Here is a 23,692-nt window from a genome sequence, read left to right as displayed (position 1 = left end):
CCAGTGACAACACAACAGTGTCACGTTTTCATTTGTGCAATAGCTGAGCTGATGACCGGATGACATTTTATAATATTAAACCTCTGAAAAGGAATCTTTCGATTCTTGTGGAAGTCATTCCTGTCGTCAAGCCATGTAGTTTCACGGCAAATAAAAATAGGCATTAGACGATCTACTGTAAAGCTAAGTTGTAGTTGTATGGTAGCCCTACTGCATATCGACCACCCTTTTTAAAATTGACCGCATAGTTTTGGCGCACAGAACGCTAAGTATGCACTGCACTGCGCGCAGAGCACATAGCCAAAAATGTATTGGCTTTGAGTGCCGTTGATAAGGATGTGTGGGAAAACACGAAAATTTACTGTTCATTTAATGGTTTTAATCAAGGACAAAATTTCGTATGAAAATTTCAACTGAATCGCCATGTTATGTCAATGCATTTTCTATAAAGCTTTGTACAACACGGTGTTCAATGCAACTCGGTTTGCGTGCATTGTCAATGCAAAAACAGCAGTCAATCTCAATAAGGAGCGGCACCACGGGAAGCTGAAGAGAGGCCACTCAAGTTCGACAGCGATATTTTTGCACTGAAACTTCGAATTGAAAAGGGAACAACAGCATTTGATAGTGATGGATTTTCTCAATCACGTACAGTAGGTCATGGTTTTACGTGAATTTCAGTGTTAAATATTCTTATCAAGCAAATGAAAATTAGGCGGTCGATGAGTAGTAGGTCCAACCATACTTGTAGGAATTTATGCATTCATTTTCACATGCATTCATCCAAAAACCAAATTTCCTATTTTAAAAGCATGTATTTTGGCAGTGCGCACTCAATCAGCTGTTACAATCTACAAGCACATGAAAGTGTAGCAAGCTATCAATCACTTTATTTCTGCAAACAACTTGTAGTTCATCTAGAAGTGTTATGGAGAGAGCATCATTGGATATTTTGGCTTTTGAGCAGGTTCTACATGTAGCTTAGCAGTAATGCTTTGCTGTTAATCTTCAAACTTTTGCAATTGTGTATGAACACTGTCAAAAAAATCTAGAATGTGATAGACCCCTGTAGCTGTAAAATGTTAGAATTAGATATTTCTTTGAAGATGTGTGTGTGTGTGTGTTTTTGAAGAATCCTGTGTAAACACTTACAATTTTTAAAGTGGGGTGAGCTTGCTCCTCAGAATCCTTCCAAAATTTTCAAATGATTACACATGTGAATGGCAATATTAACACAAACGTAACCTAACTCTCGCCCATTTCATCATCAAAACCACAGTATGTACAATACTGCTCAACTCCCTGCCTATAGTAAGTTCAAAGTATACAATGTTCCATGTTTCTTTCTGACCATCCTCAGGTAGCCTTTAAAGCAAGGTGTGTGAAGAAAAGTTGATGTCCTGGCCACCCCAGCTAGCAAAGCCACCATGCCTGCCCTTTTGGAAAGGCCCAAACTCACTAAGGCTATGGCTTCAGCCTTGAGGGTGCACATTGTGAAGGAGAGGGAGAGGAAGAGACAAGGTTTGTGGCAGAGCTTTCACTCCCTTTAAGATTTTTGATTTTCCTACCCTGTGACATTTGCCCTTTCCTATTGCATTCAGGCAATTCAATTCAGATTTACACATTCTTTGTCATGCATAAGAACACGTACAGTACAGTATGTCCCCAAAAGAATTACAAACGGAATTTTGCATTGATAATGTAATATGTTTAAACTGTCTAAATGCTATTTCAGGGTCTACATTCCTTAGCTCTATTTTGCAGAAAACCCCATTCAAATGTGAACCGTTGTGAAACATGTCGTGGATGTGATTCTTTCAAGTTTATCACTTGGACGCTCTTGGAACTGCATATCAATGTGTGAACACAATAGACAGAACTTGGAGGGAAGGGATTCCTGACACGCTCTACAAAAATCCTCATTTCTCTTTGACCACTGAAGCAAGTTGGACAGGGTTTTCTGCAAGACAGGGATAATAAGTTATACAGTTCGACCTCGATTATCCGGCCATGTCGGGACCGGCGCTCATCGGGATATTGGCCGGATATGGGAGACACAATGTTAATGTATATACCTGCCATCCAAGCTGCCGTCCCAGTGCACTGGCAGCTACATGTAGGCTGGGAGCGTATCCCGCAACGGTGGTGTAATCTATGCTAGCCTGCGCAAAATTGTAGTCCCTTCTTCACAAAAATAAAGTTTATCTTTATGTGAAAATCATACATGTTTTATCTCATTAGATATTGAGAAACCTATCATGCGCATCTTATGAAATTAGTGAAATAGATCCATGAAAGTCACTGTTTTTTCTCAATTTTTGGATGAAAAAAAAAGTCCTTCACTGCGTGAACGCGTCCGGATAATAGAGATTTCCGGATAAAAGGAGTCCGGATAATCGAGGTCAAACTGTAGTTTCATACCCTGAAATTGTATTTGGATTGATTTACTATTTTTAAAGTTATCATTGCGGAGGGTCCAGTTGTAATGTTTTGGGGAACATACGGTATATGTTTATACTGTTGAACGGGACAAGAATAATTTCAGCTACAATATTTTTTCCATAATTTGTATTTGATTACAGCATTGTAGATAGAAGTAAGGTCCTTATTTTGCCAATATGATATGTGACTTCCTGGCTCATTTACAGCAGCATATTAAAATGATTGTCAACACAGGGGCTCATCACATTCATTGAGGGACTATATGCTCAAAATTATTCTACTTAATTGAAACATTTGTTTTTTTTTTAGATTACCCTGATAGATTGTTATTATTCATTTGTACAGTTTCAATTGCAAATAAGCCAAACATACCAGTACACAATGCACATTTGTACTGTATTGCTGAAGAGAATGATATGAAAGATAATCAGCTAAATCATACATGTATATAGGCCTCTATTTCTTATTTCATCAGAGTGAAGGATACTGTCAAATTCACAGTTGAAATGTTGATGTGCACACATCTCTGGCCCCGATAGGATTTTGTAAGGGGAAAAAAAAAAGTTTTGTAACTCTGGAATAGCCCAATTGAAAAAGAAAAGAAAAAGAAAATCAGTGGGTGAAAATAGGTACAGTAGATGTTACTATTGATAATTATCATTGATTTTTATTTCCATTGATGTGATGTGATGTAATTTTTCTGTTTGGTTTTGCCTTGTAGAAGAGGAAGAAGCGGACAAGGCTATTGAGAGGAAGAGACAGGAGCAGGAGAGGTTAAGAAAGAAGCATGAGGCTGAGACACTTTCACTGGAGGAAACAAAGGAACAGGTGAGCACTCCCTGGCTTTTCCTTTCTCTAAAGAGACAGATCTTCAAATAGACAAACGAAATAAAACAGACACTGTGAATGTTATTTCGAGTGGCACCATAAGAAGAAAGATGTTACAGGCATTGGGTAACAATTACACTGTTTATACTAAGCAGAAAGGGGGTTCGGAAGCCTCCTATAGCAGCCTCGAGGAGCCTTTCAGCTCAGTTAAACAGACAAAAGGAGATCAGATCAGATCAGATCAGTCAGGTTCTGAAACCACCTACAGGGGGTGGTTTCAAAGCCTGCTATAAGATAGCAGCCTTTGCTGCAGTATAAACGCTAGGGGGTTCGAGAGGCTGCTTTTTAGCCAACCCGGAGGTAATTGCTGAAGATCATCGCCTGCTTACGTAAACAACCCAGCCGTCTCAACCAATCCCCGCTGAAGAAAGCCTTTCAACTTGCACACTTTGGTGTAAAAGCCCGCGCAATGTATCAGAGGGGAGGAGCCACTGGGCCTCCTAGGGCCTGCTGAGGCCTGCTTTTGGCGAGTCCTTGGAGAAAATTAGACCAGAACAATTGTCCTTTAGCAAATGTTGTGTCACCGTTAAGATGAGCTCTGCTGAAAATTCAAATTTGAAAATGACCATTAAATGCTCTTTACAAAAGCAGAACAAAGCACATGAAAAGTAAACACCTACACTGAGTGACCAGCTTTGCTCCATAGATACACAATTTCTGCCATATTACTATGATAATAAACCATTTTAAAATTCTTTTAATACTATCATGGTATTTAGCTATTCACAGATATCTGCTTGTAATTGTAAAAGAGGTTTTTGTGCACTTTAGTGTTTTGTTGTTTCTTTTCATCCATGTGAACATTGTAATACAGCTCAGTCAGCTAATATAGAAAAATAGTTAAAAAATGAGCACCCACACCCACCACTTCAAACAATTTCTTTTTGGTTGCTGTATCAATTAACACAGGATTTCTTGATGAAATAATTAAAACAAGAATATTTGTTCAAAGGGGTAAATACAAATGATGTTCGTAGAGAAGATATGTGAATAGAAACCCAATTCTTCCCACTTGCAACTGTGTGCTATTCCATCAGTGTAGATTGTAGTTTACTTGAAGACAAAATCAGAATTCCGTAAAGTTTCATGGCACGCTTTGATGTCTTGTTGAAATGCCCAAAATATTTGAATGCATCATATTTGCATTAGTTACAAATGGCACATGCATACTCCACACACTGTCACATTATAAATCATAAAGAATGGTGTGTGTGTGGGGGGGGGGGGGGGGGGTGGGGGGAATGAATTCAGTGGGCTTGAACTTTTTTCCCTGTGATTTCTTGTGGAGATGAAAAACAAAGAGTTGGAGAGAGCCTGGTGTACTCACTTAAATATTTGTATTTATGTGTAGTTTAGGTGCCATGGCTTTTGGCGAATGCTATCTGAATGTTTATGGTTTTAAATATGGTGTAGATCAAAAATATGGAGGAAAAGCTGAAGTCCTTACAACAGGAGAAGCATGAACTCTTCCTCCAACTCAAGAAGGTTCTGAACGAGGACGAGGTCAGACGTAGACAGGAGGAGAGCAAGAAGAAGTAAGTTTTCCATTCCCACCTGGGGACGTGCAAGGAAGCAAATTTTCCTGTAGCCACAGCCAGAGATTCCTGTAGATAGAATGTCTCTATTGCGACTGATTGACAAATTGCCCAACATCGCCGTAAGAATGTCTCTATATTGTGTCACCAAGGATGTGACAATGGATAAGGGTCATGTTTGTGATTTACAGAGACATTCGCAACTGTTGCAATTTACAATGAGTGTTCGTAGAAAGGTAAAATTCATTGCAGATCACCAGTTTGTACCCAGCTGCTGTCGTAGTAATTGTGGTTATTGGAAATTTGATCTTTGTTTAACTTTTAATTCATCTGTAACTAATTAAACCTCTTCATGAAAATGAAGGCCTTTGGACTTTATGGACCTCTGGACAGGGAATACTGAGTGTGAGCATGCTGGGAGAAGATGTTTATCCAAACAAGTCCCTGTTGATTCTGGTGTTTGAAGAAAACAAAACAAAACAAAAAATGGGCACTTGGTGATGTTTGGATAATAATGATTGCAGAGCCATTTGGAAGAGCAGTTGCTATTTCAAAGAGACTTCACTATTTGTAAATGAGGCCAGATTTTTGCCTTAGACTTTTGCTATAATGTACATACTTTAGGCTGAACAGCTTAGTATGGGCACATATTACAGCTTGTACCTTGCCAGTCAGAATAGTGCGAGTCAGAGAAACAACATTCTTTATAGGAGATATTCCAAATTTCAAGAGTGATGGAGGGTCAAGAGTTATTTGTTTTGTTTGTTGTTTGTTTTTTCTTCTCAACCAAAATATTAGCTAAAGCTTTGAGCCTGTAGATGTCACATGCTGTATCATTGCTCCAGTAGCCTTCCTTGTGAAATTGTTCTCTCAATTCCTTTGTACAAAAGGAATAAAATTTAATGCAGTGATGGTGTTTTGATACATGGTTCATCAATGATGCATCCAGAGAGAGTTTAAATTTCATATGCCATCCTTCAAAACTCTTTTCCTCAATATAAAAGGTTTGTGAAGTAACAGGCAAAGTACTGTTTTTTACCCATAATGTGCATAAATCCGTTAGACTTTTTGTCAAAAAATTGTTTGAAAGTTATGCTGAGGTTTTTATATCAAGTAATCTTTTATTTGGTTGCGTTTTTGGTGCATGATCATCAATACGTGAACTGTTGTTAGTTTTAGATTTATGTATATGTCAGGGCTGCACACTAACCCCTTTGTTTTACTGGTCCAACCTGTCTGTCGGACCAGTCGGTACCCAGTTTTTCCCTTTTTTACTGGTCCATTCCTGAAAAAGTTACTGGTCCGACAGTGATTTTTACTGGTCAGGGACCGTCGGACCAGTGCCAGTGTATAGTGTTTGATGTATGTCCTTTTTATCTTGATTTCCTCATCTAGTGAAATTCTTGCTGCAAGAAGCCAGCCCTACTATTCTGCCTTGCCGTTGTCCGGGCCTCACATGTTAGTCCAAAGTAAGTACCAGGCAAATCTAGCTTCATTACAGAGCGTGTCGATTTTCAGGCCAGCGTAATGGACAGCCAGTGATTATGTCATTTCAAAGCTCTGTTCACGTTTTAGAATTTTTCCGCAACCCGAACAAACTACAATGTGTCCACCCAAAATCTTGAGTAGCATTCCTGTTTGTGAAGTGAGCCAATAATCCTGTCACATGCACTCACTTTTTTGACATTTTAGAAAGAATGGCAACACTTTTTGCGAGTATGGTCATGTGAGTAATAGGCATATCCATGGCTATTGTTTAGAAATGAACAAGCTTCTAGTTCTCTTCCAGCTGTGATGCATTATATGAAATGAAATGTGTATAACAAGACCCATTTTGTAGCTGAGTCCAGTGAGACAAAATCTTCACATTTTTCTTTCAGCTGATTGTCACTGATTTGCTAGTAGCAGTGTGAATTTCATGCTCAAAACGAGCATTTACATCTATTCATTTTCATGATTTCATTGTAGAACACTTTTTCCTTACTGTGAAATATACCACATTTCTTAATCCTACTAAAGGGAGGAAAGAGAGAAGGAGGAAGAAGATGAAGATGGGATATGTCGTGAGAAATCATAGGATCAGACTTTCTCCTCCATTGGAATTAGTTGTAATGATCTTTTGATTCATATTCACAATTTGCCACTCATTGTTAAAACAACCACTATCTGAAGCAGCTTATCATTATACTGCCCATCAAAAACAAGAAAAGGTGTGTTTATTGCAAAGAGTATCCTTTGTTTGTGTAAAACTGACTTTTACAATCCCATGTTCAGATATCAGATATTTCCTGAAGTTGTCAATGATGAATGAGTTTTTACTGGAAGTGGGATATTTTAAAGGTCAAGTGCAGGCATGATATATTTCCTATGCCTGACTAAAATATTGGCTTGAAGAAAGAGTAGGTTTCTATCATCTCTCTGAGCATTGTGAAAGTGGAGGAGATACAGTGTAAAGCTTTTCTGATGTCATGATTACATTTATGCAACCAATAATCCTATGTGTCTTCTTAAAGGTGGTAGTCTAGCCAGGCCTACACTACTTGGAGATGGAGCCAAGGGTCACTACTACCGAACGCAAACGCCACCATCACAAACAGTCCAGGTGAGATGCTTTCTCCCCCTTTTTTTTTTTGCATATTCTTAAATAAGCGAATAGAACCTGACTCACAAAATTTGTGAAATAGAACTTCCTCAAATTTATGGTGCACGCAGTATTCACAACTATGCTGTACTGACAGAGTTGGTTTTGTTTGACCCCACAGGGCGTGAAGCGGTCCCGCAGCCCCTCTCCTCCCGTGGTGGAACTCTACCCCAAACATCATATCCAGGGCAGCCACTACACCCAGGGGGCCTTTGCCCAGAACCAGGTCACGCACACCCACAGTCCCTACAGGCAGCAGGGTAAATGCACCATCCACTCTCTGCAGATCTTCAATACTGCCCCCTATAGTTCATCTTCTTGTATTGAAACAGCACTGTGCAGTTGAATAGTTTACTGTCATACTATTTTTCGCGGTATGAAATTTTCACGAATTGGAACCAAGGACCTTTTTTGTGGCATGAAATTGTTACGAGTTGCCTCGAACATTTAATGCATATAGTGTACACAAGAACTTTCATGTGCATTTTAATTTTGCAAATCTTGGCTCTCGCGAAATTCGCAAAATTAAAATGCATGCGAACATTCCTCGTTTTACAGTACATTCAAACTGTACACATAGTAGTCGAAAAAGAACTTGTCCGTTTGACTTAAATGACCAAACAAGAATGTAGCTGCACAACCTTATACATTGAATTTGTTCTTTAATTATAGTATGTTGACTAAAAGTAAAACTCATTACCATGTTTAAGCAGATTGCAATAGATTGAAGTTCATCAAGCAAACATTTGCAGTTTTATAAGATTAAACTGTGAAGCGAATTTGTTATAGTCACTTGACGATAATCTGTACATGCATGTTCCCATAGTTATGATCTACATGTCGAAGAATTTCACCATATTTCATCAATATTTTGTTGATGATAATTGGACAATCTATGATGATACCCTACCGCAGGCCATATAGCTTACACCACAGCTCAGGCGCCGTCCTCGGCCTTCATCAACCAATCAGCAGCTGGCTACCCGCCCACCCAGCAGCCTGTCCACGCCAACTATGCCTCCAGCAGCCAGTCGAACCCCAACAAGTACCAGGCACGGGAGTCAGCATTCAGTTCCTATGGCAACCACTTTGCTGCCACGCCCAAGGAAATGAATGAACAGTTGTATCAGAGACAACAGCAACAACAGAGTGAGTTGCCATTTCTATGTTTCCAATTGTTGTTATTATCACCTTTGTTGGGATAATAATCATGATGATGATAATGATTATCATTTTATTCTTATTTTATTGTTATTATTATCATTATTACTGTCATAACTATTGTTGCTTTATCATCATTAAGTGTGATAATGAATCCTTAAACAGCTTAACCCGCTCCTCCTGCAATTCTGTTAGCGCCTTCAATGCCCCAAAACGAGATTCTTTTTGCAGGGCGACAGAGAACAGACAGGTTGGTAATCCACCTGTGCGAAAACAGTCAAGCGGTACATGTACGTGTGTACCAGCTTTCCATGGTCAACTACATGTGCTATGGAACAATAAAAATATCACATCGGGTGTAAGGTATGAACAGAGCGTGCGCTGATGGGCTCACAGAATCTTTCCTTCTACACAAAAGAGGCACCCGATAGGGGTCAGCGAAACGCGAAAATCTACTGAGATCACCCTTTATCGCTATGAACATCTTCAAAGGAGTTTTCTAGCAAAACCAACACAAGCTACGTTGGAAAAAAAGACAAATAATATTGTGATACATGCAGTTTTTATACAGAAAGATAAGAGATATTGATAAAAGAAACTCTAATCTTTCTATTAAAATCATTTTTCTGGGCAGCATTTAAACACAAATTAACATGAATTTAGGCCACAAATGCAGGCACTCTGGTCTACATTTTGAGAACCAGGTTCCCGTATATCAGTTGAAGCCAGGGGAACCTGGTATACATGGTTCCTGTAAGGACTGGGTTGATACATCATACACTGCATTTCCCCCACTGTGCAACTAGAGGAAGGCACACAGGGAAAACATTTAACCCTTTCTGTACTCAGACGCTTACCTTAAATTGCCTAGCATCTTTATCAGCATTCAGTACCAAAACTTGACCAAATTGTAGTGAAGCAAGCCCACTCAGGTGTAACAATGTGCCTCAGTCCAACAGGAAGGCCTTTGTGATACAGTAGGAATTAGGGGGATTAGGTAATCTCTATTCATTGACATGCAGTTCACAGGCATCTGTGCCAATCAGCAAAGCAAGTGCATCAAGGTTTGATAAGTATTGTATTGTTTTGTTCTATATTTGCTGAATCATGTCCAGTCCATCTCAATTGGTAACTGAATCTTGATGATGATAATGTTAAGCAGGAAATCAGTAATAGCTATTATTGTTATGGTAGCATTAGAGGAAGATTGTAATCATAGCAATAATTATGATGCTTATGATAACAATGACAAAGATAAACAATGACCAAAATGGCTTGATGTCATGTATTTCTGAGCATTTAGACCAATGGTCTGTCAATTTTTATGATTCTGCAAGAGAACTGGTGGAGTTTAGAAATTTCGCCAGTTCAGAACAAGAGTTTACGGAGAGTCTGTTAAAATACAACAATAGTACCGTCAAGTACAGGATGGAATGCAGAGACATAGGAGTCAATGCCGTGTTTTCCAGTGTTTTCGTGCCGGCTAGACGACAACCATAATGAAATGTTAGCACAATCAAAACAGACCTCCGACCACTAACCTATCACGTTGCTTCTGAGATGTGATATTTCCTCATAAATTCAATTCATGACCATGATCTTGTCCCCTAGTGGAATAGGTTTATATTTGGCACTGATGCGACCTTTTAACTCTGTTTAGCACTCTTGCACTGGTCAAAGAGGTAATCGAAAGTAGCTTTATCTGAATGTGGTTGTGAAGCTACAGGTGTACTATGTGCTAAGTACGATAATGCATCTCTTGTGCAAAGTGTAATGAACCGTCAGTTTGTGTTGGTCAGTTTTACTGGCCTACATACTTGCATTTATACAACCCATATTTTACCAGGTTTGACCCTGGTCAAAATACCAATGCAATACTCTCAGAGTGCATTCTGTTGTATTGTGTGGACATGAACTTCATGGCCTTCCACTGATAAAGAGTAAGAGTTGACCAGTGTGGCTTGAGGTTGGTACACACATGCTTTGTTAGTAGACTAAACCATCATGCTATATCTGTACATGTATGCCAAAAGGTGATACTCTATTAGGATTTCACTTCAAGGGGAGTTTTCCCAAATAGACAGGACATTAACCCTAACCATACAGGGCTATTTTTTATTATGCAAATTTTATACATATTTGAGATATTTTCCCCCCAGAAATTGTATGGATTGAGTGAATGCAGCAATATTAGTAGAACACATCAGTGTAAGTATGAGGAAACTTGGACGATCCTTTCAAGAGTTGTGAGTTTTTAAAGTTTTGGTGCTGCCACTGCTCGATGTGAAGACTACCCTTACAATGTTTTGTGTTGTCATGTATTATGTACATCGTCATAAAGAAAATAGAAGGAAAATTCAACATATTTTCACTTTTCTAGTATAACAAAAGAACAGCTTGACTTTATACTTCTTTCAGCAAGCAGGGGAATAGTGTTGCCCTATAGCATAATTATGTCAATAACAGGTCAAAGGAATGTACTTTTCATGAAAAATCATGAAATTTTATGGAATTTTATGGAATTCTGTTTGTATTTTCCTTACATCATTGTGCATACGTCACATCATGAACTGTAATAGTCTTCTCATCCAGCGATGGCTGCAATGAAACTTTCAAGATGCATAATTTTTGAATGGATTGTCTGATTTTCATCAAATGTTCACTGATGTGTTCTGCTAATATTGCCGCATTCACTCAATCCACATGTAAATTTTGGGTGCCATTAGATCTTATCAACTGAACTATTTCGTATTCACAATACTCCCTCCAGATTATTCAGATTTTGCGAATCTAAACACTGTTGGAAAAGAGCAAATACAATTTAAGAATCGGGACTATCCAATGTAAAAGTTTGAACCGAACCACAAAATGCCAAATATGAAAAATGATAGAATGTTTTTCAATAATACACTGAGATCATGTGCCATATCTTCTGTTTAGAAACTTTCTATGTAGGAACACAGATAAAACTAAAATAAAAGTAACAGCATGTCCAAAATGCGGCTGTCTTTCTGCATACCATGCGTATCATCATTAAATAAACCTAGCAGTGTGGCGATTCGATGTAGGGTGTGGTTATAAAAGTGAAATGTACTTTTTGGGGGGTTAACTTTCAGGGTAGGTAGTAAATTATGCTCATGTTTCCTGCTATCCTAAAGAAGGAAGGCAAAAAGATTGTTTCAAAGGCAGCTCATTGGCAGTGTCTACACAAACCATGGCAGATGACTCACCGGCACTTTGTCAAACCAAAAGTTTATTGAAATTTACATATTTGTAGCCACCTGCTGTCCATCAAAGATGTAAAACTTAAGTGTTGTCTTTGTTATGTAAATGCGAGGAATTACCCAAATTACCCTGACCATTTGCTGAAGGGTAAATATTGCATTTTTGCGCATTTGCCAGCAAGGGTCATTGCCTAAAAGGAAAAGGTCAAATCTCATCCTGTAATCAAAGTGTCAAAATATTTAGTTCTGTATTCACTGGATGCAGAAGCCTACTTTGTACAAGCCTATATATTCAAGCCAACTTATCTTACAATATGCCCAGGTGTTTACAGTTTATGTTATGATAGTAGCAGTACCTTTATAAAGTATTAAGTCTTGTTTCGTTTGTAGGATATATACAAGGGGCTGCACCCTCCAGCCTGCACTCAACCCCCCACCATGCAGTGGAACAGTCCAGGAAGCCGGGTAGCGAAGGTGATGAGCAAGGCTACTACCAGGCTAAACTCCAGGGCCAGCAGGTAGGTCAAAGTCATTACCACGGGAGGGATGGGAAGCCAGGGATTTTGATGTTTAGATGCACTTGAGTACCAGCGGTTTCCGTGTTGTAAACAATTGAAACACTCTTTGCTTCCTTTTTTGCCCCATTGTCCTATATTCCTGGTGTACGTCAATCCTATTTACTCCATGTGAAGCGTGCTTGGTGTTTTCTCCTGATCTTTTTTTTTTCCCGCTTTGTGTAATTAGTTTTCCATACCAGCCAGACACACACACACACACACACTCACTCACAAAATAGAATAATTCAGTAATCTTAGCTTTGATTGTCATTGTATTCTGTCTGTCATGTGTATGTATGTACATTATCACATATTTTCCTTTTCCCTTCCTTTGCGTGAATGGATGTGACGTCTTGACTGCTGGTAAAAGAAGTTATCATTTATGTGTACAGCTGTAGCTTCACAAAATTTCAAGCGAACATGTCAGTATGAAACAAGAGTATGTGTGAGAGTGTTGTGACGTAATTGTTCTATTTTACATTATGTGTACGAACCTCAGGAAGGCATTGCCAAAGCCAAGGGGTTGATGAGGGAAAAAAAAAAAAAAAAACTCACAAAAATGAAAATACCAGATGTAAGTGGCTGTGTGGGGGAGGGTTGTGGGAAATTTTTCGGCAGAATTTTGTCAATTTATTGACTGCATTGTGACTTGGTACGTGGGATCAGCCATAAACAGGAAAGCAGGAAACCAATAAAGATAACACCAACAAAAGTGTGGTCAGACTGAAGAGGAAGTAACTTTTCTGTCTTGTTGTATTGTGTTCTTTTTTCATTGGAATCTTGATTTGTTAATTGTGTTTGGTCGTTGTGTAACTTGGTGTCTTTATTAGGAGATGCCTGGATTGTGTTGTATGAGAAGGAAAAAATAAAAAAGGTGCTATCATTGTAGTGACTGAAGCTAAATTGATTATCTCTGCAACTTTCGTTAGTAGCTGCAGAGCCGTCCTTCTTAGGAAATGTAGGGGGGGGGGGTTGGCTAGATACAATGAATGCAGAACATCTTGCATTTATCAGGTCTTCACAGACACCCCGCACTTTGGCAGACAAACTTTCAAAGTTATTTTTTGATTGTCTACATAGGAAATGACATCACTGTCATTTTTGTTTTCTTTTTATGGGTATGATGTGTGAAATGTAGTTTCTGCCATTGTTTGTTAGACTGCTCTATGCATTGATATGCAGTCACTGCTGTGTAAAATCAAAGCAATCATCAGCTTTTTGTATGCCACATTATTCTGAGACAGCTTTCCAAAGCCATGCCACGTTATATGAAGCATTTATGCTTGAAATACAGTCCAACAAACTTGTAGAGAAAATTGCAAGCATACTGTTATGTAAATAGTATGACTAAGCTCAAGGCCAATTTAAAGAAAAAGAGAAATCCTAGTCATGTTAACAGTAACATATACTTTCACAAATTGGTCTAGAAGACAAAACATTTTGAAGACTCAGTCCAACAAAAAAAAAATCATAATTTACCCTAAGAATCCCTACGGAGCACCACTATTCTGTCACCACCCACTGCAAGCTGTCAGGTTCAGTGAACTGTGGCACATTTCAATTTATTTTTCATGCATAAATAGAATAAAGGGTTTTTTGTTTTGTTTTTTTGTTTGTTTGTTTTTTTTTTGTTTTTGATGAAAATTTCACTGTTCTGTCAGCTCTCACAATATTTATTAAAAGTCTGCTTTTTGCATGGAAAAAAAAAAATCCTTATTGAAAAATGACTGTTTGAGGATATTCATTTTTGCAGTGTATTTCAGTCTTGCTGCAAACACAATAATACCATTATATAATCATACATATGTTATTTGTATATCATACCAATGTCTTCTTATGTTTAGCTATGTTATTTGCCAATCGTACATGCACAAGATGGACAGTTTGAATTGATGTTGTGTGTTCTCAATGAAGTGCTATGATGCTATTAAGACTGATCTGTGAGACTATGCTGTGCTCCCCAATGCAGCACTTGCGGCAGCTGAACTCGGCCCACTCCCAGGCCCTTCACCACCAGACGGCCCACCAGCCTCTGCTCACCCAAAGTCAGGTCCAGCCTCACCTCCAGCAGCAAGCCCAGGCCAAGGTAGGATGGACAACATACTGAATGTAATGACACTCCATGCTCCAATGCAAACAATAAGAAGTGGAATAAAAACAGACTAGCAGAATGATAACATTCAAATCAGTGATCCTTGTATGGAATTGTTTTTATTGCAACCAATTGACAAATTGCCCTTCATCAACATGAGTACACACCAATAATCACATTTTTTTTTTTCATTTAGTTATGGCCATGATAAAAATCATTGACAATCAACATGGGTACACACCAATAATTACAATTTTTTTTTTTCATTTAGTTATGGCCATGATAAAAATCATTGACATACATACTTGGATGGGATTCAAACCCACACCCTCTTGATTACTAGGCAGGCATCATATCCGCTAGACTACTGAGCTTCTGCTCGATAGCCAGTGATGATTCTAATCCTGTATGGCAGCAGCGGGTACTGCATATTTTATTCAAATTAATGACTCTTGCCCAGAGGTTTTTTGTTTTGTTTTTTTGTTTTGTTTTGTTGGTTTTTTTTTTAAGTACAAATTATTGGCAAATTGTCTTTTATTCAATTTCATGAAATTCTTCCGTTGAGGTGTTTTCATTGCAACTGATTGACAAATTGCCCTACAGCGACGTAAATAAGCACTGAATTGATCAGTGGTTTTGTAGCAGCTAATGATAACAAATCATGGGCGTTTGTACTTCGAATCCTGCTCTAGTTTTGTCATCATGGTTGCTACAAAAACACTGATCGATTCAGTGCTTATTCATGTAAATTGTCTTTTGTCGTCCTAAATACTATTAGACACCAATTATTATGGCAGTGCCTACTGCCACTTTTTACTGAGAGCAGCTGGCAAGTGCAGGAAAGGGGTCCTTTACGCATGCTCTGGACATAAGATTTTCAGCAGTAGTCCAAAAACCTGTTTCAAAAGAAGCCTTCACACCCCACTGCCATCTTTTCTCTGTTTGTGTTTCTGTTTCCTAAAATCCTGTTGACCAGAATCAGTTATTGACAAGCTGTAATATCATCAGAAATACCCTTAAGACTTCAACATTTCTGTTTTCCAAATTTCCCCTAAGGTTTGAGACCACTGGTTTGATGGCTTATACCATTTTAAAAAGGAAAAGCATGATATAAGTTGTAAAGTTGTTTGTATGGTCATTGATGTCTACGTCATGGTTGTGTTTTGCTCTTACAAACAGCCGAGCATGGCATCCTCCTACGGCCGAAGGAAGCCGGAATCCCCCTTGTATCAGAAGAAACCAGCCCAGCAGCACGGGGTGAGTTTACATAACTACAAGTATTTGAGGCCCATCATCATCACACTACCATGAAAACGTTATGGTCATTTTGGTTAAGAAATGTGCAAAGTAAAACAAAACAAAAACAAAACAAACTAAACAAAGTAGTAAAAACAGAGGTTCAAAGATTGAAATTTTATTTTCGCGAGTCTGGTGCTATTCGCGAAACTAAAAACATGAAATTCGCGAAAATTTAGACTTGCGAAATATATGGCGTATACAGTAGTTGTTTGATATTTTTTGCAGACAAATATCACTTTTTTTTTTCAATATTTTAACTTTTGAGGAATTTTGTTTTGAATATTTCAAAGTGGTTTGTGCATAAATTTCTAGCAGTGATACTGTACGAGCTGAAATTTTCGCATACAGATATTTTCGCGAATAGCTACTTGGAGGACATTTTCGCGTGTTGTTAATTTCGCGGTTGCGAGGGTCTAACTGAACTTAGCTATACGCGTGTTGTTGTTTTCGCGTGTTGTTATTTTCGCGGTTCAAAGGTGATTTGCGAAATTCGCAAAAATAAAACCACCGCGAAAATTTCAGCTCATACAGTATTAAAGGCCTCGTGTCAGTGTCCAGTTTGCTATGTTTGTCAGCATGTTATAGTCAGATTGCTAGAGCGTGAAGAATATTCTTGGGGGGGGGGGGGAGGGATGGTAATTTGATATTATTTTGCCAGTGGTTAGTACATTCTAACATCTCTTGAAATATTCATTAACTCAGCTGTGTAGTTCACTTTGTAGTTGGGATGTTTGGTGTGGCAAAGGTTACATTCCAACTGTCTGTTTCTATGTGCTTCTTTGTTTTGGGATTGCCTTTTTGTTTTGTTTCCTTTTTTTTTTTTTTTTTTTACTTTTTCCTGTCTTCCTTGTTTCTCTTCCTGTCTGTTGTTAGAAACCCATTCCTCTGTCTCTCTCTCTCTGTATATTTCTGTATTTCTCTATCTCTATCTCTATCTCTCCCTCATCTCTCTTGTAATCTGTCCATACGTCTATCTGCATCTGGCTATTAATTATCTATTCCCCAACCACGGCCCTCCCTTTTTGCTGCATCATTATCTGTCTGACTGTCTTCCTGTGTCTAATCAGCCGTTGCGTTCATCCTATCTCTCACATCTATTTAAACGGTCAGCCGTGGGGGCTTACAAAATTGTAGCGTTGATTGAGTAATGCTCAGAGAGCCCTGGTCTCAGGAAAACACCCATACTGCCAAGGCTAGCACTGGGCTTTTTATAGTCGAAGGACATTAAGTCTGGCGTTAACCGCAAGTAGAAGCCGACGGAGCAGCCCGTCAAATGTTAGTCACCTTTGCTCTGTTTAACAGACGTGACAAGTTTAACAGTCGATAAAGACAAATGGGTTTTTTTTAGTCGCTGATTTCCATTGTGTCATTCTGCAAAGACAAATTCATCTTGTTTAATGAAAGATCAAACAAAAAGAAGTCATTTGAATTTCCCTACAAAAACAGGTTCTGCGATGTTGTCTCTTACTGTAAGTACGTGGTTTCGAGCACATTTCAGTGGAAATGGTTCCCTCCACGCTGCGGATGACCCCTAGAGCTCCAGTGTCTATTTTCCACCTGACGACCTTTGCTGTGCTAGTTAAACCTTCCATTGTTAGTGAGTTAAAAAAAATAATGTACAGCACTGACGATTACTATAGATGGTTAAACCAACAACTGACTCACCACAGAATAGTAACCATTTGCCATTTCACCTGCAACCTTTACCCACCCCGCCCGCCCCCCCCCCCCAAGAAATCCAGATGGCAGTCAATGTTAGAATGACTTGGCCGACCATCTGTTACAGTTCTGAGGTTAGCCACTATACATGTACTTGACTGTGCTATTAAATGCATTGTAAGGAGAAAACTTCTGCGTCCATGCACTATCAATATTAACCTGTTGAGGACGAGTCCCGAGTGTACTCGGGCAGGTGTCTATGGGAAATGCGTGTTGTAGCAAAATCAGTCCGTCCTCAATGGGTTAAGAGACATTAGGTGTGAAAACAAGTATTGTTGTATGTGACAGTGATGGGGCCACTACATGTAAAAGAAAGAAAGAAAGAATAGAATAGGGAAAGAGATGATAGAATTTTTTGGCAAACTGAACTGAAAGTTTGAAGGTTGAGTCACTCATAGACCCTGGCCATGGAATTTGCATCAACATGCATGGGAACCAAAGTTCCACTTTAAAGCAGGAAACCGGGCAGTGTGGCATTCACACGCAGAGGATGCATGTCTTAGCCAGTCAGGAGACTAACTTTGGAGAGATGAGACTTCAAACTTCCCTTTCATTCGATGATAACATAATGAGTACGGCTAATTTTGGGGGTGTCAAGTGTTTGTGACCTTGCGTGGTTAGCTCCATTTCCTACTCAGTTTGTAGTGCACAAATTCTTTCATGCTGCTTTAATAATGATAGAACTGCTAGTATGGAGATTTGGCAGGTACATTGCAAAAGCATGGCAACATGGCAGGGCCGGTACTGGCGATCAGGTTTGAAATGTTCACAACTTTGAATGTCGTGTGAACAAAGTGAATTTAATTCATTGTCATCATCACTCTTTATAACAGTCATTATTATTCTTCAGAACCGTTTTTACATAAGTTTTGATGCTACTTGTCGCTTTCTTATCATCTCCCTTTTCCCACGCCCCATGTGGCTGTCAGTCGAACTACTCACCAGGCCAAGGGAGGGGCCGGGCCGGCTACACCCCCACTCAGGGACAGCACCCGAGTTCGAGCAGGTTCTACTAGGGGGACTGCGATCGGGCACATCCTGGAGCCCATCACTCCTCGAGGGACCTCGTCTGGCTCTGAAAGCCCCCCGCTCTAGCTGCAGTGGCTATCCAGAGGGGTCTATACCTGATTCCCGAATCCCAGGGATGAATTGTGTGTTACGTACATGAGCGTAAAAGCCAAGCCAAACCACACTACTGGTATTTTCTATAACTGTTGTTACGTCAAAACTATGCACCACACTGTCACCACAAAACCTCACCACAAAACCACAAAGTTTTGTTTTTGTAATGATTTGGCTATATGTGTCACTGATGTACACTGTTGACATTTAGACCAATGTTAAGAAGGGGGAGATGACCTGCTGTGTTTAATATCTGCATGTAGTGTACAATGTTCGGTCGTAAATGTAGCCATTGATCACTTATCATATGTGAAGGAAAAACGGATCTTACCAGAAAATATCATGTTTTGGGTCTAGTTTGAAATTGGATAAGTCAACAGCAGTAGTTTTATATGAACCTATAAGAATTTTGAATCATGGTTTCTTTAATCTGGGCGGGGTGTTGTTGTTTTTCTGCCTGAGTATGAGACGTATAATGTTTGTGCATGCATGTTATGTAAAACTGTATGCTGCAACTAAGCAGCAAATTGCAACACCACATCTATGCTTACATCAATCGAAAAATTACAGATGAGTCCATTTCATGCCTACTTTTGTATTTCATGTGCAAAAAATAATAATAATAATAATAAAGGTTGTGTTAGTCCATTGTTGACAAGTGCAGAGGTTTGTGGAGCCACAATGTAAGTGAGAGCAAGGTAATCCCATTTAACAACATAGAATTAAATAATGTGAAATTTAACAAACCAAACCTTTTTTTTTTTTACCACGGTGTTCGGCATCTTTCAGATCCATGTCTTGAAAAATGTGATACACATGCTTACCAATGAAGTGACACAGTTGGACTTTGAGATGTTTTTGTAATGTGCCCAAAAAAGTTAATGTCACATTGTTGGAGAAAGGATTTTCAGGGGGTTTCTAGGCAAGCACATAAGCACTCCCTTTAGATATTGGGAGAAACAGTTTGTAGTTGAAGTTGTTTGACCTATGTGTAAAATCTATGACATTTCCCTCAAACTTAAGTTGCCTGCCTGCATTGTGTACATCGAAGGCGTGTTGTTACAGGCTTACTTATGAGGCATTGCTTTTAATGAGATGAATTTGACAGTCCCAATTATCCACACATTATTTTATGGCAAGCCAGCCAGCTTAAAAAAAGTTTGACTATAACCAAAATCATGGCTTCAGCGAGGTCGATTCCAGTGATACAAACTTGTAGATAATGATAACCTGAGGTGATATTTCCAGATCTGATTCAATTGTTCACATGTAGAATTCCTTATAAACTGCACACTAATGAATGCAATCCTTTCAACCTGAACCAGATTTGACTTTCATAATGTTCATTGCATGCTCCCAAAGCATATACCATAGGCCATATGTATAATGCGCAGTATGGTGTTCACTCAGTGCTTAGCTGCTGCACTACACGCTGAAATTACCCAGAATAAAACTTTTAAAAAGGACCTAGATATGAAGAGTTTGTTTGCAAAAACCGATAAGTCCATATTTGCCAAATGGAGATATTTGCGATTAAAGGTCAAGAAAAATATAGAGAATAATAAGAAAATTTTTGCTTCTTTTGACCATAACTTCAAAAATATACCTTTATAATATGTAGTGACCAATATATCATTGAAAAGGTATTATTTTGTACTTTATGACAGAGATCGTACTTCAAAATCTTCAAAAATGGACTTATTCGGTTTTTGCAAACAAACCCTTCATATGTTTACCTGGAATATCAATCTGGATTTCTTCACACCCCATTCTGTTTGTACTCGTTGCTGATTGGATATTGCCTGTGCAAGATTTTAAATGGTCCATTTGGTGAATTGGGTGCAAAGGGGTGTAAACCAAGGTTTAGACAGAAAATTAAGCATGCATTAGGAGCATACTGGAATTATTGCCATCTAGCGATTATTGCAGCTTGTATTTTCAGGAATTTTCCTGCTTTTATTTCTGAATTATGTTCAAATCTACGTTGCATATTGTACCCCATGTCTTCAGCAAAGTTGTTGATAACGTGTATGAAATGTATGAACATGTAGGTATCATTACTGGTACATTTGTAACAAATACCGGTTATGATGTGGTAAATTTGGTCCGGGTGATTTCGTCATAACTAGCTTTCCCTGTATCTGACATAAAATTCTCTAAATCTCCAGTGACTGTGTCACAAACTGCCACAATATCGGGTTGATTAATTATTGAATGTATTGGGTACTCGGCATTATACCACCTTAGTGCACTCTCATCAATGTACAAACAATAAACTGATAAATCTGAACATCTTCGTACATATCTACCGCTGTTCAGAGGGTCGTGAATATCACACTTACAAATGGATTGTAATGATTTGTACATTCCATACTGCATGCTTAGATGATAACCCATTGCAAGTATCGTAGATTGGCAAAATAAATTTGACAGAATTCATTGTCACAGGGGGGTTAAAATATGAAGGAAATTCTTCATTATTTTTCTGAACTATCTAACTCTGCTTTAAGAAGGTGATTTGTATAAGACCAAAGTGTTCAGTAATAGATGTGCTTGAGCTTCTTTGTAAAAGTCACCATCATATTGAGGGACTGTGTATCTTATTGTGTGCGTGCATATGTGTGTTTTAACTCGGACACTGAATGTAGTTTTTTTTTTTTTTTTTTTTTAAGTGGTCATCTAGCAGAAATGTGGACGCTTGGAAAATAGATTCAATTTCAGCAGGTCACCATGTATTAGTGGATGCAGTCTTGCAAAGTTTGTTTGTCCCTTTTGCAACCCTGAAAATTAGATTCCTTTCATGAGCCTGTATATTGTAGAGGTAGGTAATTCAGACCTTTCCTCAGACTAATGAAACTGGAAACTTTTTGATGGCGGGGAAAACAATGTACTGTATATTTCCAGTGAATTTATTCAGACCCCGAAAGTATTCCAGCCGTCATTCTGGGTTCAAAAGGGTAGAATATTTTCGTATTTACAAAGGATAAAATTATCTCTTTCTCTTTTTTCTTTTTTTCATTTGTGGTGTTTTACTGTTAGATTTCATGCATAATGTTGGGAGACATTATTTTTCAACCATGGAAGTGATGTCTGTAATAGGGATGTAGGACCTTAACTTGTGAATTGATACAAGTTTGCATTTGCATTTTCATTGTAAAACTACTGTAAAAGTCGAAATATTCGCTGTGTGGAAATTTTCACGCAACCAGACGCTAGCGCGAAAATAAAAGCATGCGAATATTTTTGCATGCCATATGTTCCAGTAGTTAATGTTAATCTTACCCGGCCGAGCATGAAAAATTACTTGCGCAAATATATCCACTTTTACAGTACATCCTGTGAAAGACTAGTTTTCGTCTGTATATCAGCGACATGTGTCCTGTTGGGCTTACCCGGTAGTTCAATTTTAAAAATTGTATGAATACTGTTCTGTACATTTTGACAATGTGTTTGTTTTGTTTTGTTCTTTTACTGTGCTGTGTGGACAGTTATGCACATATAGCAATGGAATCTTTGTATCATGTGAGGTTACATTCTTGTAAATTTGTGAAATAAAGCAGTGGTTAAAAACAAACAAACTTGCATCAGCTTTCTCATTTGTACCTGATTGTGTTTGAATGTGTCCTGTATTCTTACTGCAAGTTGTAACATTTACTTCACATTTGCACTGATACGTGTACTCTTTGGTCAATATTAAAGTATTGTTGTAGTTTTGGTGTTCTATAGCCGTATACACTGTGCAGGATATAAAGAAAAAGTAAAACAAAAAAGTAGTAATAGTGTGAGAATGTGAGATGCATGAAGATTCATGATAGAAAATGAGTTCACAATCTATCTGTTCCTTGTGTTCAGATACAAGTAACAGAAAGAGTTAGAAGATAAATACAATACACATGCTAGACTCAAAGGAACAATAATCATTCATCGACATATTATGTTCATGTGCACAAGCCCAGTCTTTTACTAACAAATATCAAAGCTATGCCATTGGAGATATTGATGTTTAGTGAAGTTGGGAAAGTTAATTGGCTCCGAATATCTTTTACAAGGGTCAGTGAACTAATTTGCAAACGTTCACTGGTTAAGTGTTAGCACACGTCAAGCTTTGAATGAATGTAGCTGAAATATCTCTCCAAATGAGGACATTTTTCCACTAACTCACAGCAACACACTGGCCTCTTTACCACCTTCATTATCACTATATCAATAACAATATTACTATTTTTATTCTAAGTACAGTGCGCTCCCATTACAACAAACATGGTTATGATGTAATGTCGCTGCAACAAAGTAAAAATTTGGGTCCAAAAATTATTACCAATACAGTCTATGGTGCAAAATTCTCTTCGATAATAATGAAATTTCAATATAACAAAAGAAAACTGCCAGTCTCGAGGACTGCGTTGTAAAAAGAGGCACGTATTATTCTTATTTATATCATTATTCATATCATTATCATTACTATCATTATTGTAATAACTATAAGTACTATTATTATTATCATCTTTATTGTTATTATTAGTAGTAGTAGTAGTAGTAGTAGTAGTAGTAGTAGTAGTAGTAGTAGTAGTAGTAGTAGTAGTATAGTAGTAGTATCATAATTATCGTTATCGACATCATTGTGATCATTATGGCATTATTTCCCATACATTCTTAGACATTATTACACATTTCATTATCTCATCCTTTTAGGGGATATTCAAATAGGAATTGGAATGAAACAAAAATACAATGCAAAAACAAACAAATAAACAAGAGACTATTAAGCGGAGGGGTGAAAGTTGAGGTGTGAAAACTCACACCTCAAACAAACAAAAGCAAAACCACCGACTTTACTCCATATTTCTCTAAATTCATGTATAAGTGCCTTTCCGTTTTAATTGCACCGCATCTCCCGTCAAGGTGTATTACCGAGATGCCGCGCATAGTGGCGGGAAGAATGAGTAGAGTGTAGCAGATCTAGATCTAGATCTATCTTTGAAATTAGACGTCAGACTTGCAAGCGTCATGAC

General features: G+C 38.3%; 1 protein-coding gene across 1 annotated transcript; it reads left to right on the top strand.

Moving 5' to 3' along the window:
- Window positions 1-1,392: 1,392 nt before the first annotated feature.
- Window positions 1,393-18,841, top strand: LOC140239004 (uncharacterized). The gene is made up of 11 exons (XM_072318900.1): window positions 1,393-1,521; window positions 3,164-3,270; window positions 4,744-4,865; window positions 6,261-6,334; window positions 7,379-7,467; window positions 7,628-7,766; window positions 8,422-8,655; window positions 12,282-12,409; window positions 14,418-14,534; window positions 15,720-15,797; window positions 18,488-18,841. Exons 1-11 carry the CDS (start codon window positions 1,428-1,430, stop codon window positions 18,572-18,574), a joined length of 1,269 nt encoding a protein of 422 aa, XP_072175001.1. The 5' UTR covers window positions 1,393-1,427; the 3' UTR covers window positions 18,575-18,841.
- Window positions 18,842-23,692: the final 4,851 nt, after the last annotated feature.

The sequence above is a fragment of the Diadema setosum genome, chromosome 15 (genome assembly GCF_964275005.1).
Source record: "Diadema setosum chromosome 15, eeDiaSeto1, whole genome shotgun sequence".
Taxonomy (NCBI): domain Eukaryota; kingdom Metazoa; phylum Echinodermata; class Echinoidea; order Diadematoida; family Diadematidae; genus Diadema; species Diadema setosum.
The sequence above is the reverse complement of the archived record's forward strand: the minus strand, read 5'-3'. Positions and strand labels throughout refer to the sequence as shown.

Excerpts from the sequence above, each read along its gene's own strand:
- LOC140239004 (XM_072318900.1), top strand. The coding sequence starts at position 1,428 with ATGCCTGCCCTTTTGGAAAGGCCCAAACTCACTAAGGCTATGGCTTCA. Across the intron at positions 8,656-12,281 it reads GAGACAACAGCAACAACAGA|GATATATACAAGGGGCTGCA; the intron begins GTGAGTTGCCAT and ends TTTCGTTTGTAG. Across the intron at positions 15,798-18,487 it reads AACCAGCCCAGCAGCACGGG|TCGAACTACTCACCAGGCCA; the intron begins GTGAGTTTACAT and ends TGTGGCTGTCAG.